This window comes from Thamnophis elegans, chromosome 17 (genome assembly GCF_009769535.1).
Source record: "Thamnophis elegans isolate rThaEle1 chromosome 17, rThaEle1.pri, whole genome shotgun sequence".
NCBI classification, from domain to species: Eukaryota; Metazoa; Chordata; class Lepidosauria; order Squamata; family Colubridae; genus Thamnophis; species Thamnophis elegans.
Genome location: NC_045557.1, coordinates 935,638 through 963,132, shown reverse-complemented (window position 1 = coordinate 963,132; position 27,495 = coordinate 935,638). Strand labels below are relative to the sequence as shown.

The 27,495-nt window shown below is 53.2% G+C and overlaps 3 protein-coding genes across 5 annotated transcripts; 1 reads left to right on the top strand and 2 right to left on the bottom strand.

Annotated features, from left to right (window-relative positions):
• Positions 1-1,314: 1,314 nt before the first annotated feature.
• ANP32E (acidic nuclear phosphoprotein 32 family member E) lies at positions 1,315-8,631 on the bottom strand. 2 transcript variants are annotated; one of them, XM_032233896.1, is made up of 7 exons: positions 8,226-8,631; positions 5,627-5,776; positions 5,289-5,411; positions 4,451-4,622; positions 3,870-4,030; positions 3,106-3,157; positions 1,315-2,714 (listed from the first exon to the last, which is right to left on the bottom strand). In XM_032233896.1, the coding sequence occupies exons 1-7, from the start codon at positions 8,292-8,294 to the stop codon at positions 2,647-2,649; spliced, it is 795 nt and encodes a 264-aa protein (XP_032089787.1). In that variant the 5' UTR covers positions 8,295-8,631; the 3' UTR covers positions 1,315-2,646. The 2 variants fall into 2 exon arrangements, with proteins under 2 accessions (XP_032089787.1, XP_032089788.1); XM_032233897.1 differs by lacking the exon at positions 8,226-8,631 and adding an exon at positions 7,627-7,719.
• On the top strand, positions 4,469-27,083 carry CIART (circadian associated repressor of transcription). 2 transcript variants are annotated; one of them, XM_032233879.1, is made up of 8 exons: positions 4,469-4,556; positions 6,099-6,161; positions 6,351-6,409; positions 23,072-23,630; positions 24,141-24,216; positions 24,803-24,881; positions 25,146-25,272; positions 26,386-27,083. In XM_032233879.1, exons 4-8 carry the CDS (start codon positions 23,085-23,087, stop codon positions 26,908-26,910), a joined length of 1,353 nt encoding a protein of 450 aa, XP_032089770.1. In that variant the 5' UTR covers positions 4,469-4,556; positions 6,099-6,161; positions 6,351-6,409; positions 23,072-23,084; the 3' UTR covers positions 26,911-27,083. The 2 variants fall into 2 exon arrangements, with proteins under 2 accessions (XP_032089770.1, XP_032089771.1); XM_032233880.1 differs by lacking the exons at positions 4,469-4,556; positions 6,099-6,161; positions 6,351-6,409 and adding an exon at positions 21,701-21,859.
• On the bottom strand, positions 12,868-19,401 carry CA14 (carbonic anhydrase 14). The gene is made up of 10 exons (XM_032233893.1): positions 19,197-19,401; positions 17,266-17,286; positions 16,833-17,012; positions 16,495-16,640; positions 15,808-15,903; positions 15,003-15,072; positions 14,091-14,248; positions 13,800-13,926; positions 13,592-13,612; positions 12,868-13,181 (listed from the first exon to the last, which is right to left on the bottom strand). Exons 1-10 carry the CDS (start codon positions 19,252-19,254, stop codon positions 13,093-13,095), a joined length of 966 nt encoding a protein of 321 aa, XP_032089784.1. The 5' UTR covers positions 19,255-19,401; the 3' UTR covers positions 12,868-13,092.
• Positions 27,084-27,495: the final 412 nt, after the last annotated feature.

The following is a 27,495-nucleotide window of genomic DNA, read 5'->3' as shown; positions in this document are numbered from 1 at the left end:
TGTCTGTCTGTCTGTGTGTGGAGGGGGGGAGCGGTGGTGCTGCCGCCGCCGCCCTCGGGCCCCTCCCGGCCTGCGCTGCTCTTCCCTGGGGGATTTGTGCGGGGAGGGCAGCAGACACATCCCACCTGGGCAGGGTGGAGGCAACGGCGCAGGGGGGACCCTCAGCACCGAGCCTGGCACGAGAGGAGGCGGGGAGGGCGGTGCCAACCCCCGGGGGGGGGGGCCCTTTGTCCGAGGCCGGGACGACTCGCCGGGGGGCCCCGTTGTCGTCTAAAGAGCCTCTAAACCAGACTGTAAGAGGGGGGGGGAGGGGTGTTAGGGAGAAGCGGCCGCCTCGCGACCCTTTTAAGCGGCCGAGGCTCGCAAGAGGAGAGGCCGGGACGGCGCGCGGTCCCCCGGCCCGGACTCCCGGCGGCGGCGGCGGCGGCCATGAAGCGGCCCGGCCGAGGCTTCCCCTCCCCCGGGGGTGTGGAGGGGGCGGGGCTCCGCCCGCCCACTCTCCTCGTACCCGGCGGGATAGGGCGGTGGGCGTGGCCGCTGGGAGACTGCGACAACCGCCGGCCAATGGACGGCGCCGGCCAGGAACCTTTTCCGCCCGAGCTGGCCTGGCTTCCGGCGCGCTGAGGGGAGGAGCTTCTGCGGCCCCGTTTTGGGTGGGGCCTTCCCGCGCCCGCCCCTCCCCCCCCCTTTCCTTCCCCCGCCAAAACGTCCCTGGCGTCGCCCGAGGCTCTGCGGGTTCTGCGCCGAAGCCGAGCGGTGACCCCGGCGCTTCCCTGGCGGGAGCCTGAGGGCGGCAGGCCGGTCCGCCAGGCGAGTCCCCTTAGCGAAAAGGCGGGAGTTGGATCCGGGGAAAAGAATGCCGCCCTTTGGGAAGAAGAGAATCCGGTCCATGGAAGGAGTGAGAAGAAGCCGCGATGCTGAGGCCGGAAGGCGGCTTTGGGCCCCGAATCCTTTGTGGTTTTTTAAGGCGCTCTTCTTCTTAACAGATGAAAGGAAATTGGGGGGCCCCTGTTCAATAAGCCCCCCCCCTCACCCCCCCCACCCCCCAATTCCTTCTGGGCTCCCTTTTCCCTTCAGGGGCCTCGAGAGGAGGAAGAGCCGCCTCGCCCCTGAGGGGGAATATATTTGATTCCACTGAAGTCCATGGAAGTCCCCAGAGGCCCAAAGGGTCGGACTGAGACCGAGGCCCCTGTGTGTTTGTAAATATATATATTTACAGGCAAACGCAATGGAGCTTACCTACGCAGAAATTATCTAAAACAGCTTCTCTAAAATCTGACAGATAATAAATTGTGTAATTTGAATACGTATAAGTATTTGAGCAAAATATTTATTTAATAATACAAGTTCATCTGTCAGAAGCAGAGAACCAGGCAGAAGCCCTGAATCCATTTTTCCTTGTCAAAATAACCTGCTCAAAAGGGAAAAAGGAACACAACCGCTCTCTACCTTCCACAGAAAAGATTGCCTTGCTGGCCACATTTAGCAAATGCATTTCTATATTTCTTAACAGTGAAATCGAGGATCCTAGCTAAATAGCTTTCCTCAACCAGAACCCCATACTTTTACGAACCAAACCTATCCCAGAGAGAGAACTCCAAATAATTTGCAATTTCGTATATTTCTTTCCAGGACTCGAGGTGTAAAGCCTTTCTCCCCTCTGTTGGCTTCGGTGCCCCGAATTAAACAGCTGCCTTCCTAAATGTCTTCCCAGTTCAGCAACACAAGCAGCTTCTTGTGGTTTTCAGGAGCTTGGCTCTAAACCCACTTGTATATCTACATGCCAATATTGCTTGAAAGGGCAATATAGCGAGAAAGAAAATGCAGAATAACTTCTATTGGTTTAAATTTAGTACTGAAGAATGACTCTATTCAATTTTAGCCATAACAAAAAGAGTTCTGAAATGTGCATGTAAACTATGAGTCTAGAGAGGAATGGTCAAAAGGGTCATGAAGAAGTTATAATCTTGAATGAACTATAATTATTTCCAGTTTAAATTTTGTTATGGAAGAGTGAGACTATTTTAGAGAACTGTATTCCAGCCTTGCTTAAAGTTATCTACCAGAAAGGTTTGGTGTGTGTGTGTGTGTGAGAGAGAGAGAGAGAGAGAGAGACTAACCACACACAGAAATGAACTAGGAATTCAATACATCATTCAGATATCCTTTTAAAATGAAATGATAGGTAAAATGCGAGTTCCAGATGACCTAATTTCCCATTTCAGTTGCGACAGAGTCCTTTCCAGTGAAGAGTTGGTTATCTTACTCCTGTGTATTTGACATGAGCATGCTCTCTTAAAAGTTTAACTTTGTTCAATCCGTCTGAAGTAACTGGCTAGGGGTTAACAGCATGCTCATAATGAGGAAACAGAAGGGGGGGAAAATGGGAGGAATGAAGTTTCTAGGCAGGAAATAGGGACAACTGCTTCAGTGAGTAAAACGGATGGAAATATGATCAATAATGGATTATTATGTCTTAGTTGGAATGATAAAAAGGGCAAACATAGTAAAACACTTCCTATAAAAAGTTAAACACATTAATATCTTTTGTAGAGACCTATCATACATGGAACCTTACAAATCTGCATATCACTATTGCATAATTCCAACAAAAATGAATCGGGTCCTATTTGTATTTTCTGCGACTTAATCATCATCATCATCTCCTTCGTCTTCAGGTGAACGTTTTCTCTTCTCACCCCGGACAACGGCATCTATGGGGAAAAAATTTTTTTACACATGTCCAAAGGAAAATTAAGGGGCAGTGACTCCTGCACACTATTGTACACTTATTTTCATCACTTCTGAACAATTACATGTAATGGTAGCGCACACATTCAAAATATCAATGAATCTTCTAAGCAAAAATAGAAGTCTTATCAATTTATAACTTTAAAACTTAAATGTAAGTAGTATTAAACAAGTAGTTTAGAAGCTCAAATGAACCAGGAATTTATTATAAGTTAAATAAAAAGACTAATTTCATCCCAGCTAACAAAATTTATAAAAGTTCTTTTTGTTCTGAGAGAAAACTCAGAGAAGGCAACTTTTGAATCCAGAATAGTAAAACTTAAAAAGTCAATGCAGGCTGAATATAAAGCTTACCTTCTTCCTCATTGTCTCGCTCCTCTACATAATCATCATCATCCTCTTCATCCTTTAGAGAAACAAGTTAAGGATTTCAGAAATTCAGAATTACTAAGGTCCATTTAGCTAAACCTATGAAAGTAAATAAGTAAACATTTCCCATATAAGTAGAATGAAAACTCAACTACAGTTAAATAGCCGCGTAAAGCTACAGTTGTAATTGCGGTAATATAAGAGCCATGCCACCTTTCCTCGTAACTGGAGGTTTTAGATTTCAACTTATATAATTCTTAGCTGATCGCCAAGCAAATACTGAGTGGAAGGATGAGCTATTTTACATCTAATAAATTATAAAAGTCACTTTTTTTTTTTTGCCTAAAAATATATTACCACTGTAATCCAGGCCCAGATCCTGCTTGTGGGAAATTAGTAATCTTACACAACTGAAATACCAGTTTAGATTATTTAAAAAGCAGTTTCTAAGGTGCAATAAAAAAAACACCTGATAATTCTCCTGAGAAATATAGTGAAAGATGAAGCCTGGTGGATATAAATGAATAAAAAAGTGTAAAATACAAACTAAGGAAAATAAAATAGCACATTAAAGAAGGTAGCATATTTGATTTTTTTTTTATTTTTTTTTGTAAAACTTGAATAGAGTGAATATCCACTTATGCTATGGCAGGAGAAAACTGTAGAGGAATGGCACAATGACAGGGCTTTAAAATATGAAGCTAAGTTAATATGGTTAAACGCTTTGCAAATGAACAGTAAGGTATAACCTGAATCTCTTCTTTCATCAAATAGGAAAGACCCACTTCCTCCTCTTCCTCTTCCTCTTCCCCCTCCCCCAAGTCTGAAGCTTCGTCATCTTCATCGTTTTCCTCATATTCTCCTGGGGGGCCGGCTTTGTCCTCGTCTTCATCCTCATCTTCGTCCCCATCTGAAGGAAAAGTGAATAAATGCTTCTGACTTAGAACCGAAGGGCCAATCCGGGGGTTCAGATTCAGCACACAGTAGAAAAACCCACTTCTCAACTAAGGTGGCAGATGGCGGAAATAAATGCTCAGGTGCCCTCTTGCCTCTGAAAGGCTGCAGGTCACAGAGGGGTGTAACTAAACTGCTGAAAAGACCTGCAACTATACAACAAACTATTTCTAAAAAATGTATCTTTATAGGAAATGTAAAGTTGGCCAACTGCCAACCCTAACCCTTGTAAGGAAAACCATCAGTTTATTAGCATGTACAGCATGTATAATTTGAGTGGTATATTTTGATCTCTGGTCGATTTTCATATTTCAGGTATGTATTTCTTACTCGGGCCTTGAAAATATTCCTAGTAAATATTCCAATGAACAATTACCATCGTCGTCGTCTTCTTCCTCTTCTGAATCAGGGGCCTCATTATCATCCTGATCAAACCCATCTAGATACGTGATTTGGTGGAGCAATTCAAAGACATTTTCTCGGTAATCTTCCAGATTTGTGATCTCACAGTTAAACAGATCAAGGCTTTTCAGGTTCTTCAGATTTTGCTAAAAATTAGGAAAAACACGGAGATGTTATTTATTAAGTTGCTAAATCAAGTTACTATGCTAACTATGTATATTTATCAATGGGGGTTGGGCCGGGACATCCGAAACTGCCCTTTATGGTTAGTTTTCTACGTTGCTGCCAACTCCCTTTGCTAGGATGAAAAACAGCTTCTTGGTCAGTGACCCGGTTGAGTAATTCTGCCTGAGAAGCATTCACAGCATTCACATCAGCGTGGAACCCACACCTGATTCTAACTTCCAAGTATTAGGCAGAAACAGCGGCTAGATAATGAGGAAATATCTCTGTTATAAAATGAAATGGCAAAGGAAAATACGTGCAAATGCCTGCGGAGTTATTGCTGGTTCCTTCTTTTATTGGGAACTGCCAGGGTTCCGTTTAGGGCCAAACGGTCGGACTGCCTCACCGAAGAGGGTGCAATTTGTAATTCAACACACCAGGAAGGACTCCTCTTAGAAAAGCTCTTTTACACTCTTTGGACTGTCACAATCATATCCTCTATAGCAGCAGTTATGACGCAAATTATTCAAACAATGATGTTTCATTTTTCCAAGGCTCTTTAGCATCTTAAATACATTGTAATGACGACCAAGTAGGTCTAAGATCTTTTTAAATCCCTTCCCTTCCCCATCCAATTCAATACTTACAAGAGTTTCAACGGTGCTGAGATCCTTGATTTTGTTGCCGCTCAAATTTAGATATGTAAGATTTGGACATCTCTCTGCCAGGACTTCTAGACCGCCGGAAATTAGATTGTCACTCAGTTCCAGCTACAGCATAAACACGTCAGTCAGTGGAGTTGACTTTGAAATCTACATGTTCTCTCATAAAAAAATTAGCTAAGCAAACGTACGTTTTCATGATACAGCGGGCATAATAGGCGACATTGACGAGATCCTTACGCGAAAGACTGCGTGGGCATTAAAGGATCTCGTATACCCTGCCCCATGCCACTGAAGGTTACCTGCCCTAACCAAACACTCACCCTTCGAAGCTTTGTCAGCGTGGGGAGCTTGGCCAAAGAGCTCAGCTCTGTGTTGGCCATGCTGAGAAACTCCAGTTCTTTAAATGAGTCGTTCAGGCCTTCGATTTCACCATTGCTGGACCGGCAGTTGTCCAGCACCAGCTCAGCCACCTAAAAAAGCATCACATTCTCCCTTCAGCTGGATGAAATCCCCCGTCTCTGGGGCAGGGGGTGGGGAGAAGTATCTTCCAACTTCCTCTTGCAAACTTTATGACTAAAAAGATGGGCATTTAGATTCATTTTGGACACACCTGATAATCACATCACATGTAATAAAGATGCAAACTCTTTTTTTAAATATTGAGACAGATCATACTCCAGTGTAGCGAAGACCTTTAAGAAAAACTGCCCTGAAGGGAAGGTCTTCGGACTTTGACAGATACAGTAGCAACGTCCTTAGTAATAATAACCAGAAACTTTTTATTCCACACAGAAAACACTCTGGATACTGTTGCACCCTACGCTACAAAATGAAAGGAGACCTTGGAAGCTTAAGGTAACCGTTGCCTTCACCCCGCAGGCGCTTTCTTAAGTCACAGCATTTCCCCCTGTTGCTTTGGGCCGGGGGGGGGGGTGGCTCCCACGGGGGCAGGGTTCCAGCCTAGGCACTGCTCATGTCACACACGCTTTGTAGTGGGATTCCCTTTTAAATGAGACTTGCCAAGCTATCTCTCGTTTTTACTAGGTCCTACAAGAAGCATCCATTTCTTCTGCAGAAAATACCGTAAAAAGTGTATGATTTGGGTGAGTAAAGAACTTTTCACATTTAGTTTCCGGAATGTACTAGGGAAGGGGGCCCATTGCGTTCTGTGCGTTAAGGGCACCGGGGACGGCTGTTAGTTCTTCGTCTTCTGCACCTTCTGAACAAGGGCAGGGCAGCAGGGAAGGTGCAGGGAAGCTCAGCTTGGATCTTCCCCTGCAGGGAAGGGGAAAAGGGCCAGAGCATCATTCGGCTCCCTCCTCTCTTCCTCCAGCACGAAGCCAATGCTGGGGCACATTTTACCAGAACCTGTGGCCATCTTCCTCAGAGCCTCAAGCTCCAGGAAATCTCCATTCGATCCCACTCGGGGGTGGGGGCAGAGGAAGAGCAATCCTGGGACCCCAGTGGGCCTGTCCAAGACCCCGGGCTCCTCTGCCAACCGCGCAGCTGCTTTGGGGACAGCCTCTCCTCCTGGAAGGGAACTATGGCGGAGGGAGCACCCCGGGCATTTCCTGCAGCGCTCCAGTGGCACCAGAAGTTTCCTGCTTCTCCTCTCTGGTGGGTTGTTCTTGGCTCCCCCCACCTTTCTCCATCTTGTGTTCTTGGGACGGCTGGATTAAAGCTCCCTCCGTCTGGAGCCAGCGGCGGCTTCCCTGGTGGCCCCATGGGTACCATCCCATCCTCGGGCGGGAGGTGGGTGCCCTCTTGCCTTTGTGAAGAGGCCCAGGGCACAGAAGCCCCAGGCGGGTAGGCATGGCTTATCATCCTCTCTCCACTGGCCTTTATCTCCTTGACCGCCCAGGCATGAGATTTCCATAAGGGACAGGGAGGGGCGTTGCCCATCCACGGCTGCTGCTCTTGGGGCGATTGCTGCCCTCCTCCTCCTCCTCCTCCTCCTCCTCCTCCTCGGTGGTTTAGAAAGATTAAGCCACATGGAAAATGCCTGGCTGGTGTCTTCTGCTTTTTAAAGAGAGGGTCCACCCTCCACCCGCTCTACGGAGACGCCAGGAAGGAGCCTAATTCATCTGCGTAGAAGAGGCTAAGATGGATTCAGCTGCAGCCAGCCTTGTTTACCAGCCTTTGTGGAAAGTACATTCGCTACAAGGACTGGCGGCGGAGTCCCCGGTTTCCACCCTCATGGACCCGCTGCCTTTTTTCTGCGCGAGAAGGTGGGGGGGGGACGGGGACCCAACGGGGTATTTGCTGGGTAGGAGGGCGGCAGCGGGAAAAGCTCCCCGCCGCCCTTTCAGTCGAGCCTAACCTAGATTTGACGAAAGAGCCGTTGACTGCAAAAGGGGGGAAAGTTTTAACTTGGGAGCCTCCCTTCTTCTTCTGCTCGGTTCTCCTTCATCTGGAGCCGCCGCTTATTTTTAATTAACTGGTTTGGGGCGGGGAGAGATTGCACGGCGGGGACTGCCCGAGCCGAGGCGGCATTGGGAGCGGAAGAGTTAACCAGCTCGTCTCTTGCATCGGGCTTCCAACAAGCCCCTTTAGGGTACGGAAGGCAGGAGCAGCCTCGCGCCCTGTGATTTATGCCGCGCCGGGACCGCTCGGGTAAAAGGTGGAGGAGGCAGGAGAGAAAGTGAGAAAAGGCAGCCGGCGGTGGTTGCCGCCACCAGGCCTCGCAGAGAAAAGCCCATCTCTGGGAGGTCGGGCCCTGAATAGGAGCCCTCGAAAGGACTGGGCGAAGGAGACGGGTCCGGCGGCCGCTCTGCTCCTGAGCCCCCCCCCCCCCACGCGTCCTCCTCCGCCGAGCGCATCGATCGCCGCGCACTTTTGGCACGATCGAGGCGCGAGGAGGGAAATCCTGGGAATCTTTACCTATCTTCGATTTCCTGCCTCCCGGGGGTTTGTCCTCACCTTCTCGGGCGCGCGGTTCCTCAACTCCAGGTTAACGCGCTTCTTCATTTCCAGCTTTTTCATCTCCATCTGGAAAGCCTCTCCAAAGTGGAGAGCGAGGAGGGAGGGGCGCAAACTACCTAAGGAGAACCCGACAGGCAGGCGTGGGGATGCGTGGCGAGGAGGAGGAGGAGGAGGAGGAGAAGAAGAAGAACAAAATAAAGGGAGAGTCCCCCCCTCTCGGCTGCTCAGCAAAGGGCCCCGGAGGCGGTGCGAGCGGAGTTGAGAACTCCGGGCTGCTCGGCCACCCCGATCCCTCCTCCTGTTGCGAAACACGCAGCTCCTTTCCCTTCAATGGCCGCTCGCACACTGAGCCTCCATGACACGGCGCATGGGGCCCCCTAGCAGATGCCCCGCCTCTCCCGGCGTGGCTCGCGACGCCGCTCCCCGCCCCAGGGAGCCGATTGGCCGGACGGGCGGAGCCCCCCTCTTCCCTTCCCTCTCGCCCGCCGCCGTCTCCCTTTGTGTGCGCCCGAGGCGCTCTGGAAGCAACGCGGGTCGGTGGGCGGGCCTGCCGATCATGCGGGGGTCGGGGAGCCCTCGTCCCCTGCGGATAACGAGGCTCCGAAGGTTTTCTCTCCCCTCGCGCCCTTTCCTTAAGAAAGGCTCTCCTGCCTGCGGTGGAGCCACGCTCGTTGTTGTGACCCCATCTGTCAGGTTGCTTTCCACGTGCCTGTACACGTGCAGGGAAAGAAAGCGCCGTTTTCACAACCAAGGTAATGGTGGGAAAGTGCAAGGACAGCAGAATATTCCCTGCCTCCGTGTCTGCAGTTTGGGGAGGTTTGACTTTTCCTTTTGTGCGTAAGGCAGGTACAGCGCGAGCCTCCTTTGGTTCTCCGTATTAAGGTCTATTTTCATCCTAGACAGCCGGTGTCTCAACAGCCGAAATCCCCATCTGCCTTTTAAAAAGATGCCTTGTGTGTGGCCCTTCGAAATCCATTGTTTTCTCACAGGTGTTTAATTATAACAAGGTAACATCAGTGTTAGTAATCCGCATATCGTTACCTAGGACTGATGAGGTTAGCTAGTTGGGTAGTGAAAGGTCTGTGCTTAGTGAAAAAACCAAGCCCCGAGAGCACCAAGGACCCCACGGCTCAACACCAAACTGCACACATTTTCTTTTCTAAAGACACACACAGTTATTGGGACTCTCATCATGTCTTATGGAAATGGTCAGTGATGAAGAATCCACAGGTGGTCCATTCATTGTTATTGGACTGAAGGAATAGGCAACTTGGTGGGTCGCTTTCTCTCTCACGGTTTGGAGACCATGATAATCACATGCCATATTATTACAGTTCGACTTGTGAAAATGCAGCGGCTTCATTAGCTGCCCTCGTGCAGACTCCGTGCCAATCATTTGATATGGAGAATTGAGGTGTGATGTCATTCATGTTTACCTTTGTCCTGAATTCTAAATTTCTATAGCAGAGTAGAATCCATATTAGTCATAGTAATGCTCATTACTACTCATACTTTTTCTCAACTTTCCTTTTTGTCTCAATCTTTAACCATTTTTTCCACCAATTCTCTTCCATCCTTATGTTTTCATTAACGTGTTTTCTCATTATTAATTTTGAATCCAGCTAAGCACCAACATCCTTTAATTTTTCCATTCATATTTCTGTTGCTTCCAAAGGATTTTCCAAAATTATCAAATCCTGGGTAAATGTCCATAATTTATGTTTTCCGTTTAATCCTCATCCCAGAAATTAAAATTTTGTCCCATGCCTCCGTTCAGCTAAGAAGAATAACAAGGGTGAGAAGGGGCGTCTCTGTCACATTCCTTTCTGTACCTCACAAGGCCTTGTTAATTCTGCATTTAGAATGGTCTGTGCAGGGGGTACTTGGCAAGAAAACCATCCCTTGGCTCATCCTTTCAGAGATATTGCCTGACCTAAATGGAGAAACAGAATGACAAGGGCATAGTGGGAGCCCTTTTATCTTTTGGTTAAAAACCTAGGTTGATCTTTGTGAATAAAACCCAGAAAAGACCATTTTCTGGAATCCTTTTCAGGATTTCTTGTCCGAAACCATCCTTCATAAGTTACAGTCACTATTCAGCAGTCCTGAATCCTGACCCCCTTTGGGCATTAATGCCATATTGGCCTCTCTCCAGTTGTCAGTCTGGGCGTATTTCCTGTCTCCTCTGTTTCTAAGGAGAAGCAGGTAAACCATCGGGCCCAACGGCTCTTTCCCTGTTTTGCCTTTTCTTTGGCTTCACAAGCGTCTCCGTTTAGTCCCTACACTTATTGTAAGGGATCTTCCTCCGCAAACCGGCAACCTTCGCGGAAGCTGCCACCTTCTCCTGCGCTGACGGACGGGATTGGCGTCAGCTGGGCCGGCAGGGAAGAAGCGGAAGCCGCGCGGCACCCGCCGCCCCATCCCGCCTCGCGCAAAGGTGCCGTAGAGGCGGCCGAATGCCTGGCGTTCTTTGGCGACCCGCCAGCGGCCGCCTCTGGGACAGGGCGCCCCTGGCCAGGCCCCAGCAGGGGATCCCTGCCTGCCACCAGCTCGGACGGCCCCGATCGGGCGCAGCTTCTCCTCCGGGGGACTACAGCTCCCAGTGGGCCCGTGTTGGAAGCTCCGCCCAGGGCCTCCCACTCCTCGCTGCTCCTCCTCCTGCTGCCGAGGCCCGATGGGGGCGCGCGTGTTTCTCGGCTGCTCCTTCATCGCCTTCGGGCCGGCGCTGGTGCTCTGCCTGCTAACTGTGGCCGGGCACCCGCTGCTTTTCCCCAGCATTGCACTCTGCATTTGGGACAAAGTGGGCAGCTCAGCAGACCGGGCTGAGCCTCTCAGATCAAAGGCGGATGGGGGGTGTGGGTGGGCTGCCTTCTGAAAAACAAAAGCCCTCACTCTTTCCCCAGAGACGTTTATGGACCCCTGCTACCAGGCAAGCCTTGTTCCCATCTTCCTGCTGGCCATCTCGACAGGCCCTTTTCACAGCTGGTGGTTCACTGCGCAACCTCCTTGCCTGCCTCTCCTGTGGGGGCCATGACTTTTGTGGGGTTTGGAGAAGGGGGGAGGGGAGAACAGACAGAATCCTGGAAGACCATTCACTATTGGTGCCCAGGGAGGATGAGCAGAAGCATCCGGGGTGCAACGCAATTGAGGAATAGGGGTTGGGCTCCCAGTTCTCCATGGCCCATCCTGGCCCATCTGTCCTGCTGGAAGCCAGAGGAGAGTGATCCGAACTTGGAAGGCTTACGTGGTGCCTCGTCTGGGGTTTGCCTGCAGGTTAATTATTCTGTCCTTCCTTGTAGGCAGGGAGAAAGCCTCCATGCCTCCAGGGTCTTTTTCCCCAAGGACATTTCTTCCAACAGGGACGGCCACGTTATGGTGTATTCTGAGCTGCAACTCCTTGTGGAGGGCTGAGTCCTTGCCCATTGAGTTCTGGTGCTCAGATGCTTCCTAGGAAAGATGAGCCCCCCAAGGACAATTTCCACACCACTGGAGGTGGGACAAGGGCTCCCGAGCTGATCAGGTGGCTGGAGCTCTTGCCTGGCCCTGGGAAGGCAGGAGGAGAGGCTTCTTGGCCCAAAAGATGGCTTGGAATGCAGGAAGGCTAACTGGGTGCTTGGGCTAGCGGCTGGAAATCCCCCTCTCCTTCCTTCCTTCCTTCCTCCCTCCTCCAGCTCCGTTTATTCTGGAGCTTTCGTGGGCTACGGCTGAGCTCCCCATGTGCCCACAAAATCCCTTTGTTCTCAGCCTGAACTTTTCCTCCATCCCCTGGGGAATCCTGTAGTGTAGACTCTCTAGGCACTGGACCTGGTGGGGCGCAAGAGCACCATCTGCTGGCTAGGAGGTGCCACTGTGTGTATATGAACACAAAAGATCTTTCTTTCTCTGACTAATTCTTTTTTATAACGTCCCAATCCTCCTTTCCTTCTTTAATGCTGAGCCCTAAATCCTTTTACGAGTTGGTCCAAGATGCAGTTCTCTGGTAACGGTTCTCATGCTGGGTCACCTTGGGCAAGGAGGGAAGCAGCCCCTGCCAATGGGTGGCGCAAAGGCCTCTCGCACCCTGGGGCCCTTTCTGGACATAGACGTCTTCTGCCGCCTGACTAAAAGGCTGGTCGAGTTCAAAAGCTGGGTTTGCCCAGCGCGTTTGCCTTGACTCAAAGAGGGCTGAGTGATTTGTCGCCCGAGCGTCCTTGTGCCAGCCCAGCTGGTTTTGGGAATGTGGCCATTGTGTTTTGTTGAGTGGGGTTCTGAATACTGGGCGAGACCAGATATTCCACCTGCGTCTTGGGATTCCCATGGCTTCCTCCCCTTTGACAATCATGGAAGTTGGCAGGAGACCCCAGCATTATGGAGGAGAAAGACTTGCCAGGTACCAACTGCCTCTTCCTGACCCTGCTGGGGAGGGAAATCAGCTGGGCAGTGTGGCAGAAGAGGGAGGCCGGTGTTGGTTAGGCTAGTTCCTTCTCCAGACAATCTTGCTGGTTTCTCATTCCTCCCCCCAGCCTAAATACTTGTGGCTTCCACAGAGAACAGAAAGGATGGCAGGGCTGCAGGAGGGAGTCTTGTCCTGGAGGGGAGGCTCCTGCAGTGGCCCTTTGCTCCTGCCGTTCTTGCTCATTAGAGTAGAAAAACACAAAGCTCACGATGGGGCAGGAGGAAGTTTAATAAATATCTCTGGTGTTCTCTTTCCAGTAAAATTCTCCCTAGGTTTTCGCATTCTCAGTACTCCACATGGGGAGGAGTGGTGGTAGGGTCGCTTCAATCACTTGCCCCTCCAGAACAAAACATGCGGGGACCTCCCTTATTCTGGCACTGCAGTGCAGTTAGGCAGGAACCGGGCTGGCGTCCCACATTCACCTGCTCCTCACCGGGTTCTCTTTGCCAAAATCCAGCCAGCCAGGAAGACACCCAGGCAGCCCAAGAGAACTGCAACGATTATGGCAATGACCTCACCTGGAAAGGGAGAAGAGGGAACCAGGTCAGCACAGTGGAGGAGGGGATGGGCTGGGGGAGATGAATAAAACCCAAGTTTAAAACACTTCCTCTTTGAGGACTAGGACAGTGAACCAACTGAGCTGTGAGCCGGGACGTTGATGGCTAAAAAACACTTAACTATCACAGTAGGCGTCGTTCTAGAATTCCAGCTCGTTTCCCATTTTCTTGGCATGATTATTGGAAGTTCTGACTGACAGAAACCCCTCCCCACCCCCACCCATGATGGCCAGCTCTTTAACCAGTGGTCCTCCTCCCGCCCCAGGGCAGAGCAGGCCTGGATTGGCAAGGCTCCCGTCCACCACCACCACCACCACTGCAGCTTGGCTAGCTGGCTGTGCAAGTCCCGCCTGGCCGGAGGGGAGTCACACCTGCAGAATAATCCGATGGGCCTGGAAGGGAAGGGAGAGAAATGCTGTTCTGGGGCAGATTTGCTGCCTCCTTCCCACCCCCACCCCCACCCTCTTTTTCCCTGCGTGATTTGGTGATGGACCAAACGTATCCACCAGAGGGCAGCCTCCCCCATCTTTACAGGTGAGTCCACCTACATAAACACCCAGGAAATCAGCTTCTGCTCACCAACAGGGAAGGAGGCCAAGACCAGGCGTTGGTTCAAGGACTGGGGCACCCGGAAGTTGCTGACCAGCAATTTGGAGGGTGTCTTCCCGCGTTTTGTAGAATAAAGAGATTTCTGCAGCTTCTCCAGCTAGAAAAGATGTGAGCCAAGCCAGTTCATACTTTCCTCTAGAAACTACCTGTTTCTGTTGACTAATGAGAGCCATTCTCCAACAGCTGTCCTGCCCCTCCCCCCATCCGACATGCAGAGCCTTTGCCTAAACCTAATGATGGACTTCATCTTTCAGGCTCTACCTGAGCGGCAGAGATGCGGGCTGGCTGGCGGAAAACTGTCCACAGCACACTCTGATAGCAAGGTGGGGTTGTCAGTGAACCACTGTAGCGGTAGTAGTGGCCCAGATGCGCCGGGAGCAGCTCTCGCACACTGAACGGAGCAACGGTGACTTCTTGCTCTGGTGAGTTAGGAGGTGGGGAAATGGAAAGAGAAAACAAGAATGACGGCGGAAGAGGTGCGGGGGAGTGGGGAGTCCCGGGCTGGATCCCAGCCTTTCTGTTGCTGAGGCTGTATAAGGCTGGAAGCCGGCCTAATCTGCCCCCCCCCCCCAGCTCCAAGAAACGGATAGGGGGTTCAGTGGCCTTTCTGCAGGGCAGCTCCCTGGCCGATGGGCTCTTCAGTGCTTGCTTCTGAAGAATCTCACTACTGAGAAGCGCTGGGAATATAAAATCTATTTTCCAGCACTTTTTTCAATGGTCCTGATTGCTTTGTTTTCACCGTTATTGTAAAACGTTCCTGTGTTTTAAGAAGCAGACTGCAAAGTGACATGTCTCGATCCTCCTCGGGAGCCCAGCTTGGATTTCAGGGTCTCTGACAGCAGTTCCACTCTCCCCCTTGTGCTTCTGTTTCCCCCACAGCCCCTGCAGACCCTCCCTCCCCCAAAGGACCTCCTACCCTGTTTTCCTGAAAATAAGCCCTCCCCAGATAATAAGCCCAATCAGGGTTTTGAGCGCATGGGCTAAAATAAGCCCTCCCCCCCAAAATAAACACTCCCTGGAAATATTGCAACACAGCAGCAGCCAAGAGGTGACCACGCTCGTCGCTTCCTGTACCTCAAAAATAATAAGACCTCCCCGGAAATAAAGCCAAGCGCTTATTTCAGGGGTCAACAGAAAATAAGACTGTGTCTCGTTTTGGGGAAAACATTCTACCTGCGTAAAGGATGCTGTCCAGGCGGTCCAAGATGTGGTTGTAGGCAGGATTCTCCACCACACTGTCAACCTGCCAGAGGTAAGAAGAAATGACTTCTCTCTGTGGACCAACACTGGCTCTCTCTCTTTGCCAGGCCACCAAAGGCTGGCACAGTGCCTGTGGCTGAATAACTGGCTTCATGTGGGGCAGAGAAAAGAAGCAGGGATCAAGGGATAGGAGAAGGCGATTAAATAAACTGCAAGCTCACTCTGTTTGCTTGGCACTGTGGCCGAAGGTTTACCAAGGAGGCAGTTTTCATTCAGGAAAGAAGGTTCTGTGGCACACAGGAATTTTCGAGGCCCCAGAGAGTTTCGGGCAAATCAGGAAGGAATCGGGCAGGCTTCTTTAGATGGGAAACCGATGCCCTCGGCTACATAAGTCCACGTGGAACTCACTCATGCCTCCTTTAGAGCACCGACTCTGGTCGTGGTTTTGGAAGCGCTTTGCGGTGTGACTTCTGTTAAAGCGCCCTGAAGGCCAGTGGTGGCTGCGTCCCTCTTTGTCAGCAGGGGAGCCTAGAGCTTAAGTGACCTAGTCTGTATGGAGAGCTTTCCTGGGCCTTCCCTGCCAGAAACTCTGGAAGGACGTTAATAAACATGGCATCTGTATGTTTCAGGGGTCGGTAGGGCTGCCACGTGGCTGTCCAAGGAATGCCTGGCGCAAGGCAGCAGGGAGGGATCCTGAAGTGGCCAAGGAGGGTAGTGTGGAGGGTGGAAGAACCAAGGAAATGCTAGGCAGCACCATCTTCACCCAGCAGAAACTCACCTCCAGGAAAATGCCTAGCACCGCCAGCCCATCCGGTTGGTGTTTGGCCACGCTCAGGTTGGCATACTTCTCTGAGTTGAAGTGGACCACATGAAGCTGAGGGAGAAGACAAAGAGTTAGAGGGCAGGGAGGAAAAGCTTCGTGACTTTATCGAAATGTGGTGGAGTTGGGATTTCTTCTTGCGGGCAGCAAAGTTGGCTTTTCCGACTGTGGAAAACAGCCCCATTCCCCCTGCATATGGTGGGCAGAGGGATCTGTTAGGGGGAAAGTGCCTTAGGGAGGAAAGAGAAATCACAACACACCAGTGATGAAGGAGGGGACGCAACCGACAGTGGGATTTCACGGAGTAAGGATCAGCGGGATCCACGGTGCCAGAGTCCCACGGATATTGGAAGGGTCCAGGCCAGTCCATGCAAAATGGGCACAGAAAAGTGGCTCCTCCAGAAGAAAAGGGCTGGGCGCAGGGGAGGGCTGCGTGCACTGGGCTTTCCAGACGGGAGAGTCGCCAGAGTTCCCAGCCAGCCTCGATGGACATTCTGGGTGTTGCCGTCCCCAGATTCCTCCAGCAGAACTGGGCTGTCCCTGTGGCCCTGCTCTCAACTGCGGCCAAAGGAGGCAGAGTGTTGGGCCAATCCAGCCACCGTTTGCTCCCCCGGGGCTGCCTGCGCGTAGGTGCTGCTGACCTACCTCTGCTGGGAAGGCCTGGCCGTCCACAAGGTGCTCGGAGCCCCCGGCCCGACTGTCGCTGCTGCCCCAGTGTAAGTGCAGCTGCACTGCTGAGTAGAGGCTGGGCAGGCCGTGGAGGTGCAGGTTCTCGGGGAGGGAGAGCTGCACTGTGGAGGCAGAGAGCACGGAGCCTCAGCTTGTTGCCAGCAGGGAGGAGGAACACTGCCACAAAGCAGATCTGTGGCATGGTGCTCTTTCTAGAGTTACTAGCCCTCAAGGGGGGGGGGGGAGGGAGGGAGACAGAAAAAAGTCTTCTCAACCTCTGCACCATAAACAGCAGCTGCTGTGAATGTTCTCACCTGTGTGCCCGTTGTTGGTCAGGGTCAAGGAGCCGCTCCCAGGGTCTCGGTATCCCTCTGGCTCAATGGGGGGCAGAGAAGGATCATACTGGACCAAATCTGTCTGGATGTCGAGGGGCGATTGAGCCTGCCAACCACAGTCTGGGTATCTCTCTGCCCAGTGCGTCTGCCCCTCGGAGCCTGGAAAAAGAGAAAAGGCTCATGGATCCGGGGTGCAGAAATCTTCCCCTCTCATAAAATGTTTCCTCCCCCTATTCTGGAAGTGCCTTTTTTTCCAACTGGAGACTTCGAAGGGCCTTTCTGGAGCACCTGAAGGACCGTGGGAGGCTTTGTCAGCGAAGAGGCATGTTTGGGTAGCCCTTCCCGACTTTGTGGCTGCATTTGCAATTCCGATGAGCAGAGGAAGACATTGCTTGTAGCTGTTTCTCCTTACCTTCGTATGTCCAGTGGGAACCTGCAGCAGAAGGGCAGAGGAAGAGGCTCTTGGCTGACAGCTCCAGGTGTGGGGGCACTTCCGTCCTGGCAGAAAGAGCCCATAGCAAAGAAACCCACCTGTGAGCTGCAAGACCGGGCTAGATCCTTCACAAGGGGAGAACCCCACGCCCGCTTCCACAACAGGCCGCCAGGCGACCTTGCAGCCACCAGGAATAGGAGAGCAGTTGCTCCCTCCTGGCTGTGTCCGTGGGAGCCCCACTCTTAAAGGCAACGGGCACCATCTCCAGCCGTCCCCGGCCATGGCGCCATGTCCTGACCCTCCTTCTCCCCCGTGCTGGAATTCTGCCCTTCACTTCAGAAAGGAGCTTTGGGAGAAAGAGCAGCTAATCTCCAGAGGCCTCAAAGCGTTGCCAACTGGCACTGCAAGACCAGCCTCCCACCAGGCCTTTGAAATAAGGGGCTGCTTTTTTTATCTAGCCCCTTCCTCTCTTTTGAAAGAAGGAAACCTAAGTTGATACACTGGAGAAAAGAGCCTGAATTCCTCCACCCCGAAAAAGGGCAGCTGGCCGTGAGCAGGCCTGTCGCCTCCTGAAGGCTCGTGAGCTGCTGCTAAATTTACTCTGGCTGGTGGCGTGAATACGTGTGTTTGACCTCCTCCCCAGAGCCAAGAGGAGTCCCAGAGCTGAGATCCCTCCAGTGCTGCCCCTGTCTCTCAGAGGACCCGGGGGCCTGGCCCAGCACACAGCCTCCTCCTCCTCCTCCTCCTCCTCTTGGCACCCCTGTTTAGACCTGGCTTGAGGCCCTGGCTTCCTGCCCCCCCCCCTGCCAAGGAGGCTCATCCTGTTCTTTCCCCCCCTTCCCTGTGGCCGAGGCAGGTGTGAGGCCGCCATTTCCTTGCCCTCCACTCCCCTTGAGCTCCACCCGGCTAGGCCTGCCAAAAGGTCTTGTGTTTGAGGCCTCGGATAGAGTTTGGGAGTTGTCAGCCCAGACGGCAGAGGGGCCGAGTCCACGAGCCACGGAAAACAGATCATGCTGTAGAGCGACAAAGAGTTGAGGCCGATGGATGGATCTGATGAAAAGTACTCTCTACCCAAAAACCTTTGGCATAATTGCCTTGTCTGTGGAGATTCTCGGTCCTCTGTGCTTTCTCCCAAAGGCAACTGGACTTTCTTGGGTCCCCCCCCCCCCCACGAAAAAGTTTTGCTTCTCATCCAAGAAGCTTCTTCAGTTGTAGAAAGTCCAATTGCCTTTTGGAAAAAGCACCTCTGGCTTAGCCTTCAAAGCTTCCAAGAGAGACTCATGCTAATTCCCTACCTGAAATCTTCTTTTATTGCAAATGGTTGTATTCTCTAAAAACTGAATTCTTTTCTTATTACTCTGTTTTCCTCAATCTTTCCCTTTGTCTTGGGCCCTTCAGAAACTTTCTTTCAAAAATAGTGTCCCTGTTATTGCTCCCAGGCAGCTTCTTGGTAAATATTTCTCCAGGATTGTTACTCTCCCATTTTATCAGAGTATTTTCAGCTTCATTCATTCTTACAAGTAAAAGGCTGATAGATCCTTCCAGAAGGCACTGCGAGTTCTACAGCTTCTGGGAGTCCTAACCGAACGGAAGAGAAAGGAGGGCAAGCTCTCTATGGACCTTCCTCCCCGCAAAGAGCAAAGAGTAGAGCTGTTTGCAAACTTTGCCAGTGCTCCGTCCAAAGGATTCGTCTGAGAACGGGGGCTCCCTTGGCTTTCAGAGAAACAAATAAGCGTCTTTTAAAAGAAAAATTAAAATGCCTCAGCAGCCCAGAATGGTTACCAGGGATAGCTGCATTGTTGTGTCCATCCGAGTCTCTGCCAGAGAAAGCCCCCCCCCCAGCTGCCTAATTGCAGTGGGTCCCCCTGGAGAAACAAAGGGCTGGGAGGAAAAAGAGAAACGCCACTTACCCCCACCTGCAGCCAGGGCTTGGGAGAGAGCTTGCCAGAGGGAGAGAACTAGCAACATCTTGGAATATCAGAAAAGGAGAAAGCAGGTGAAATGGGGGGGAAACTCCAGAGAAATGGACGGGTCCTGAGCCAAGAGGGGTCTCTGGTTGGAACCTTCCGCTCCCACATCTGCACCCCACTGCTTGCCTCTTTCCAGGGGAGTCAGGAGGTCCCCATTGGACACCGGCCAGAAGGCGGCCAATGCCATTTAAGGTGGCTCTGGGCAAGCCAGGCAGCCGGCCTGCGGCTGAGGACTCGGCTCCTTAAATCGCCCGTCCACCGGTCTGTAGAGTCCCAAATGTGTTTGGACAGGGGGGAGGGAGCTGGAAGAGCTTGGCTCCCCTTCGGCCTGTGCCAGCCAAGTGCCTGCGCAACAGGCGGCCCTTTTCATCTGAGCTCTCAGGCAGGCATGGGGAGAGGGGCTCCAGGGGATGGTCCGGAGGAGGCACAGCTTTGGCCTGGCTCAGAGGCAGGGACGGGGGCAAAGTAATGGCCATGCGCTGTTGAACTTCCACGCATGGACACGCAGCACTTCAGCTGTTGCCGCTTTCTAATTTCATCTTGCACCAAAAAAGCGGTGTGGACCTATTGAGCACCATGGCTTGGTTGTGGCACCCCGGAGGCCCCGGTCTGGTCCTGGGGAAGCCTGGGGGGGGGGAGGCATCTCCTGCTGCTATAAGAAGTCTCCCCCTCGTTGCAGCAGAGTTGCGGCTTGTTGCTGTGTACGGAATGTTGCCAAGAACTTGGGTACAAACTATTTTGGGCAGGAGTCATTTCCAGTCTGGAGCTTCATGACCTGCAGATGTTTTGTTTCCCCCTCCCCCACCCTTGACTGTCTGGAAGGTGTTGGGATGGGATATAGGGCGCATTAGCTGAATGTGCTTGTTGGCACTGTGGGAGTTAATAGCTGACTTGAGGTTCCGTGGATGTAGGAAGTGTACGCATTGCTAAATCCACAATGCATAGGGAAGAATAAAAGAAAAGCTGAATTTCAAAGCGAAAGTGATTGGCAGAGAAAGGGTTAAGCACCCTCCCCCCCCCAATGGAATAGGCTTTGTTGCTTAACTGGGGAGAACCACAAGGGCTGCTGGTGCCTGGAAAGGCAGCACTCGGTGGAGCCACAGCAGCGGGGCCAAAGGGCCTTACAGCCACTGACCTTTTATTATCTTGCTGATAGAAGATTGGCCAAAAGACAAGCAGACGACCTCCCATGATGGCCTTGGGGAAGCAGACAGGCAAACCCAGGAAACTCCTCCCCCCCCAGTTTGGCCTGGACCCCACCAGGTCCCTCTTCTGTGCTGGGTTTCTGCCAGCCTGAGACAGAGCAGGTCATGGTGACCCAGTTACCCACCCAGTGTTTGCCTGATTGCGCCAGGTTGTGCAGTGGGGGGAAAGCCTGGCAAGGGAGCCCTTTCCCAGCCAGGCCAGGAAAGGCAAAGCAGCAGGTCTCCCCTTGGCTCAGGGCAGCGAGGGAGGCAGCCAATCCCTTTGGGGAAGGCGCGGAAGGAGAAAGGGGGAGCCTGCCTTGATTTCTCAAGCCAAAGGAGCAGCCTGTTAGGTCCAAACTCTTAGCCACGGGACACGGGTTTATGCTGCGGAACCCAAACTCTGCTAGTCAAGGTTAAAGCCAGGTTCTCCAGGCGCTTTGATGGAGCCACTGGCCCTTTTACCCATTGGGGAAGCTGGAGGTGTGAACGTAACCCTCAGTGAAACACAAACGCAGCCTAGACTCGAACATTGCGCCAGCGTTCCACGTATTGGAAGGAGAGGAAGGGGTTGCTTTGTGGGCATTTCAAGCAGATGGCGCCGGGGCGCTTTGGGAAGAAGGCGGGTTCCTGCTCTCTTTCCCGGGTGGAGGCGCCTTCGATTCGCGCCGCTGCGGTCTCGCCTCCACTAAATCGCCTAATCCCGATTAACGCTAGTGACGATCACGGGATGTTCGGGGCAGATTCGAGACTGCGCGTCCCCGAAGGCGAAGCAACACGAGAGCCGACTGCGGGTTGCGTAGCGGGCGGGACGGGGCTCCGCTGCTCCGTGTGGAGCGCGCGCCATCAAGAGGGTCGCCGGCGGGCTTCCCGCAGGGATGGAGCCGGTGGGCAGTTCCTCCCCAGCCGGATGAAGGGAGGTTTGCCAGCAGGCGCGCCGCCTTCGCTGCCTCCTCCGTCCCTCTCCAGCGATGCGCGCCGGTAGCGGCCTGGTTCTGAACCGCCTTCCCTCCCGAGGACCCTCCCGCCAGGTGGGCCGGGCGGCGGATCCCATCCCCACAGTCCCGCGAAACGAAAGCCCGGCGGAGGCCGCTTTGCACGCCGCTGCCACGTGCGCGGAGACGCGCCCGCAGAGACACGGGGCGGCCCACTCGCCTCCCGCCCGCCGCTGCCCCGTGCCACCCGCCTGTCGCCCCCTGCGCCTAGCCGAGGCCCCTCCAGCCAATGGGCGCGCGGCCCGACCCCCGTTGAGCGGTGCCCAGCCAATGGGGCGCCGGGGCCGCGGCGCCTTCGGGGCGGGCCAGGAGGGGCGGGGCCTTCGGGCACGTGCGGAGCCGCACATGGCCTCGTGGTGCGGCCCCTGAGCTGGCCTCGCCTTCCCGGCAGCCGTCACTTCGTCGGAGCCGCCCGGAGCAGCCGGTGGGTAGTGGCGGCGCGAGCCTTTCCGTCCCCCCCTCCCGATTTTCCAACGGGGATTCGGGGTCGGAGAGCGAGGCGGGCGGGACAGGGGCGACCCCCTCCGGGACATGTGCAGAGTGCGGTGGTCCCGTCTGGAGGAGGGCGGCCGCCCTTGCCTTTGGGGAGCGATCGGCGCTCTTTCTTCCGGGGCGGGAGCGGGTTCGCGTGGGACCTCTGGGCGAGCGGGGTCGCAGGCTGGGCGAGGGGGCAGGAAGTCAATCCGGTTCGCCTTTGCCTTTTGGAGCCGGCGGCAGGGCGAGCTTGGGACTTCGGAACGCAGCGTCAGTCCTTGGCCAAGGCGGCTCTGGAGCTGGCGGTTACCCGGAGAGCTCCTGCGAGACCGTGGAGAGGGAGGTGGGCTTCTTGGCCAGAGACGTCCCCGAACTGTGCGGAGGCGGCTTACGAGGGCTTTCGGGTGCGGTGGCCGTTGGGGCTTCGGGGGCCTCCCTCTGGCTTCGAGGTTTCGCTGGCTTCGCACCTCCCGCGAGTTTCGCGGACGGCCGCTGAGGGCTTCCGGGCCTTTCGGTGTTTGCGCCCTTTGGGGCTGCTGGGCACCGGCTCGACGGGCAGCGCACCCACCGTGTGCGGGGTCGGCATCGGGACCGGCCCTGCGAAGACTTGGCTTCCAGCGCCTCGCTGGAGAAACCCGCGGGGTGACTTTGGGCGGTTGGCGGTCAGGGTGGCGGCGGCGGCGGCGCCGAAGGGCGGGCGACCTGGAGCAGCTCCAATAAATCCACCGTTTCCTCTGTCCTCTCCCCCCTCCCGCTTTCTCCCCGGAAATGGACGTGCAGCGCCTTTCCCTGAGAACGGCTTTCCCCTGGGAGGAGGGTGCAGAAGACTCCGGCATGTCGCACTTTGCAGGGCCTGGAAGCGGCCAGGCTTGGGAGCTGCTTGGCTGGGCTGCAGTGCTGACCCAATGGCCAGAAACTGCTCCCTTCTGGAGGTTCTGTTCTGTGTGGCTGCTGCTGGGAGGGCTGGCTCAGCAGAGCCAGGGTGGGGGCTTCTATCCCCTGCAGCCTTGGTGACGCTGCTGCTTAAAGGAACAGGAGGGGGGCTCTCAGTTCCAGAAAGGGAGGGGGGGTGGGAATGTCTTGAGCAATCCGTAAATGCTTTCTTGTCTAAGTGCCTGCGGAGGGAAGCCAGGCTGATGGACATCCCCTCCCTCTCTTTTAGCAATCGAGAATCTATGGGTGACATGGACAAAAGAAGCTTCTCTTCCAGGGAGTCTTTCCATTCGGTGGAAAGTGCCACCAGCGAAGAGGAGGAGGGCGAGGAAGAGCAGCTCCTGTCCCCAAAGGGGAAGTTCAGGATCTTCCTTCTGGGTGATGGGAAGGAGGCGAAGCTGCCGAGACACCGTTGCCTCCAGGGCTCAGGATTCCTCCTCCTGCCAGGTCTCCCTGGCCAGGGACCCAAGCGGCCCCTTGGATTGCAGCCTCCTGGCTCTGCCTGCCTCCATGGCCCAGAGGGCCCCAAGGAGACTCTCTGTAGCCGCCGGGTCAGTCCAAACGGCAGCCTGCCTGGGCAGAGGGTGAAGCGAAAGAGGGCCGAGGGTAGTGGTGGTTGTACGCGCCAGAGCAGCCCCACAGGAGGCAGCCGGCCCCCTCCGTGCCCCACCGCATCTGTGCCATCGCCTGGGATAAAGAGGCCGCGGAGGAAGGAAGCGCTGGCAGCGGAGGAGACCCCGCGCTGGTCTTCCAGTGGGACGGAAGGGGACCAAGCCTTTGCACAAAAGGTGAGTCCACCGGCAGCCCCGGAGGAGGGAGGAGGATGCCCAACTAGGGACTGGGAGAGCTCTCTCTGTGAAAGCAGACCCACCAAGAAGCCCCTGGACCTGATGGTTAGCCCACGGGTGAAAGGGAAGAATCCACTGGGGATTTGGTGAGCAATTGTCACCAGGCTGGAAAGGATCGTTTTCACTCGGCAGAACAGCTGCCTGGTTTGCTTTTCATAAGGAGGCGCCAGTCGGTTCACCTTGAGACCTTGGAGGTGGCTTGGACAGGGCAGCTTAGAGAGGGAGTTCTGCTAGTAGAGTGGCCATTTGGGCTCAAGCTGCGGATAGGTGGTAACCTCATGGCCACAGTGCCCCTGTTGACCCAGACAGTGGCGCTGCCTGTATTGTTTTATGAGAAAGCAACAGATGCAGGAAGAAGCATCAACTGTAGTCTTCCGTTCATCCCCAGATTCTTCTTTTATTTTAAAATCTTCTTGTGCAGCTTTTCACTCTTGTCCTCCATCTTTGCAGTGCTGGGAACTCCAAGGCTTTGTCCGCCCCCTGTCGGAGCTTCTGAATCGCTTGAAAATGGGCTGCTTTGACCAAGGTTAGGAGCAGCAGGCGCACCTGCCTGGGTGCCTTGATGGGAACGAAATGGGCTGGACAGCCTGGCAACCGGGGAATTAGCAAGCTGCAAGTGTGGCCTGGAAGGGGAGCCCGGTTGGATGCAGCCATGGAGATGCATGATTCCAGTATTCCCATTACAGCGGGCCCTTCATAGAGAAGCTTGGGGTGGGGACGGGGACATCCCATTGTAGCTCAGAAGCCTCTGAAGCACTGAGTTCTTACACAGCTCAGCAGGTTGTCTTGGAGATCAGTTACTTCTCCTTTACAACCAGAGCTTCCAAAAGGGATGGCCTCTATTGAAGTTTTTGGCCTTCTTTGCTTTTCTTGCCCCCCACCCCAATTGAAGTCCCCTCCCACAGACGGGTGGGTGTTGGAATTAACAATCAATGTGGACAAGTCATAGAGAACTGAAGAGAGGATGGCCTGCCCGTCACCCTTTCACCGGTGCAGTCCGATTCTAGGCAGCAGGCAGTGGGGGGGGGGGGGAACGGTTTGAGATCTGTCACTCTAATCCATCCAATCCCAGCAGCCACGTTTATGGAGCTTCCTGTTTTGGCACCTTGCAGGTCTAAGCAGTTTCCAGCAGAGCGTGGCCATGGATCGGATCCAGCGGATCATTGGTGTCCTTCAGAAGCCTCAGATGGGGTAAGGGTCGCCTTTGCTGGCCAGGGCTGCTCAAGCCTCCTAACTTAGCCAGATGCCTTAACCGTCTCCCGCTGCGCTATTGCAGTTCTGAGACTTGCCTTGTCAGAAGACACTTCGGGTGGGGCCCCCTCTGGACTGCATTTTGCAAGGGAAGAGCCTTTAAAAACAGTGCTGTGGCTTCCTCGTGTGTAGATGTGGAAGAACCTGGAAGCCTCCACTGCGTATGTTTATGTGTGTCTGGTTTCATTTCCCCTCGGCCTCCAGGGGGCGATACCTGGGCATCCTGTTGCAGGTGGAAAAGATGCTCAAGATCTGGTTCCCTCGCGTCCCCTTGAAGGACTCCCAGGCCAGCTACAGTGTGTCGGCCAGGGGGCGGTGTGAGGCAGCAAAGGTGAGTGCCAGGATCCCTGGGTTCTGCCCATAACCCACTGGCATTGTTGTACATATGTAAACCCTTAACCTGTGGAGTTGTAGGGCCTGGGTGGCTTTCTCTGGGGTGATCTCTCCTTTCTGTACAGAGAGGGCTTCTCTCTGAAACTAGTAGGAGCGGTGTGAGTGTTTCTGTTTCTTCCTCCAGTTGATTGCACCTGCCCGGCTTTCCTTGGATTCTCTCACTATTCTGTATAGTCTTAAGATTGTTTAGATCCAGATTGTTAGCCGCCCTGAGTCTCTCGGGAATAGGGCGGCATACAAATTGAATAAGCCTTAACCTTAAGTTAATAATGCTTCCCCTATTAACACCTCCTGATCCTGGACAACAATGTTCCTGGCCTCTGTTTCAAAAAGTTGATTTAGCCACGGGATTCGATTGAATGGATGGATGGATTAAATTTATTTGCTGCTCATCTCACAACTGGGCAATTTTTTGCCCTTGTCTCACCCCATACTGGTTCTCTTTGGACGTGTTGGATAGACCCAAACCACGTCCTGTGCTTCCTCAGAGAAATGGACATTGTGGTCTGACGCCTCTGGAGGAAGCCTTGCTGAGGAAACCTCTTGATAGCCCCCAGTCTCTTGTGTGCAAAGCAAATTTTGCACGAATGGTCATGATCATAAGGGACTCAATCCCCACTGACTGTTCTTGACATAGAAAATAAAGAATCCAGAAGTTAATTTCATGAATGTTGCCAATTGATAAAACCTCAGGATTGGGGCCTGTCTCACCTCCAGGAGGGATGCTTAGCCCCCCTTTTGTGTTGTGAGGGAACAGGACTTGCATCCTGGTGGCGCAGTGGTTAGAATGCAGTATTGCAGGTTAATTCTGACTGCCAGCAGTTCGGCAGTTTGATCCTGACCGACAAGGTTGGGTCAGCCTTCCATCCTTGAGGTGGGTAAAATGAGGACCCAGATTGTTGGGGGCAATAGGCTGACTCTGTAGACCACTTAGAGGGCGAGGTAAAGCACTGTGAATCGGTATCTAAGTCTAAATGCTACTGCTATCCTGTTGAAAGGGTTTTGGGGGATCCTTACACTCGGCTTGATTTTCCACCATCTCTCCTCACAGTCCCGCTGTGTAGAAGAACAAATCACGGGAAGCAGAAGCGCGTCCATCCAAGATGACATGCTGAAGCCTTTCTCGGACGTCTCTTCCTTAGAAGACCATGATGTTGGCACTCGGCAGGGAGAGCCGGTGCCCATGGGCAACGGCCCTGCTCTGAACCTGTCCTGGATTCACACGTTGCCCTTGAACCCTCTCTTGGGACAAGTAGACTTCAATCAGATAAACTCTGTGCTTGGGCAGATCTTGCTGGGGCCAAACGCAAGCAATTGTGGAGTGGTTTTCTTTCTCCAAAAGGTTATGTTTACACAGGCTGCTTCCAAGACTCTGGAACACGGCTGCCCTCCTGGCATGTTGTTCTCGGGCTCAGGGGAGCCACCTCGCTGTCAAAGCTTGCCTGGCGTCCTGACAGCAAGCTGCTCTGCCCCCTCTCTTGGTCGCCTCTCTTTGTTGCTGCCCCACCTGTCTGGGGAGAAGCTGGAGAGGAGTGAAGCGTCTGTAGGAAAACCTGTGAAATGCCGCAGCTCCTGATGCCCCAGAAGACGAGTCTCCCTGGACATACAATTTTTCCCCTTCTTCACAAACTTTTTAAAAACTGAAATATTTCACATATGTTCAAGAGAAAGCAGAACTGTACTTGCCCCCAGGGTGGAAAACTTTAGTTTCAATAAAGACGCTGCCACAATGGCTGTTGATGAGGTTCATGAGGTTTTTCCCATCCTTTAGATATTTATCTTCGTGATCTGATGCTAAACTATATGCTCTTGGGCAAATATGGTGCAGGCTCTGGCCCCGGTATGCCCACTCTTCCATAAGGCACCAAGGCAGGAAGATAATTTAATAATTTACGATTAAAAAAAAAATCCTCTCATTCAAAGAGGGAATCCTGAGACCCACCTTACATTCTCTTTTCTAGTTAAGACATCGAAGTGTTGGAAGAATAATTTTGGATTCCACGTGCCAGGAGTGACGCGAGAGTAAACAAAAAATGAACTTCAGGCATACTGCAAGAAAGGAGATTCATTTCCTAAGAGCAAAAAGATTTGCACTTTGGGGTAGAGTACAGAGAAAATGGGGTGGGAAGGCATGGTTTCATAGGGGGGCTGGTCCTTGGTG

Excerpts from the sequence above, each read along its gene's own strand:
- CA14 (XM_032233893.1), bottom strand. The coding sequence starts at position 19,254 with ATGTTGCTAGTTCTCTCCCTCTGGCAAGCTCTCTCCCAAGCCCTGGCT. Across the intron at positions 13,927-14,090 it reads CCCGCATCTCTGCCGCTCAG|CTGGAGAAGCTGCAGAAATC; the intron begins GTAGAGCCTGAA and ends CATCTTTTCTAG. Across the intron at positions 13,613-13,799 it reads CTTGGCCTCCTTCCCTGTTG|GCCCATCGGATTATTCTGCA; the intron begins GTGAGCAGAAGC and ends CTTCCCTTCCAG.
- ANP32E (XM_032233896.1), bottom strand. The coding sequence starts at position 8,294 with ATGGAGATGAAAAAGCTGGAAATGAAGAAGCGCGTTAACCTGGAGTTG. Across the intron at positions 5,777-8,225 it reads GGAACCGCGCGCCCGAGAAG|GTGGCTGAGCTGGTGCTGGA; the intron begins GTGAGGACAAAC and ends ATGCTTTTTTAG. Across the intron at positions 4,623-5,288 it reads TCAGCACCGTTGAAACTCTT|CAAAATCTGAAGAACCTGAA; the intron begins GTAAGTATTGAA and ends CCTAATTTTTAG.
- CIART (XM_032233879.1), top strand. The coding sequence starts at position 23,085 with ATGGGTGACATGGACAAAAGAAGCTTCTCTTCCAGGGAGTCTTTCCAT. Across the intron at positions 23,631-24,140 it reads ACCAAGCCTTTGCACAAAAG|TGCTGGGAACTCCAAGGCTT; the intron begins GTGAGTCCACCG and ends CCATCTTTGCAG. Across the intron at positions 24,217-24,802 it reads AATGGGCTGCTTTGACCAAG|GTCTAAGCAGTTTCCAGCAG; the intron begins GTTAGGAGCAGC and ends GGCACCTTGCAG.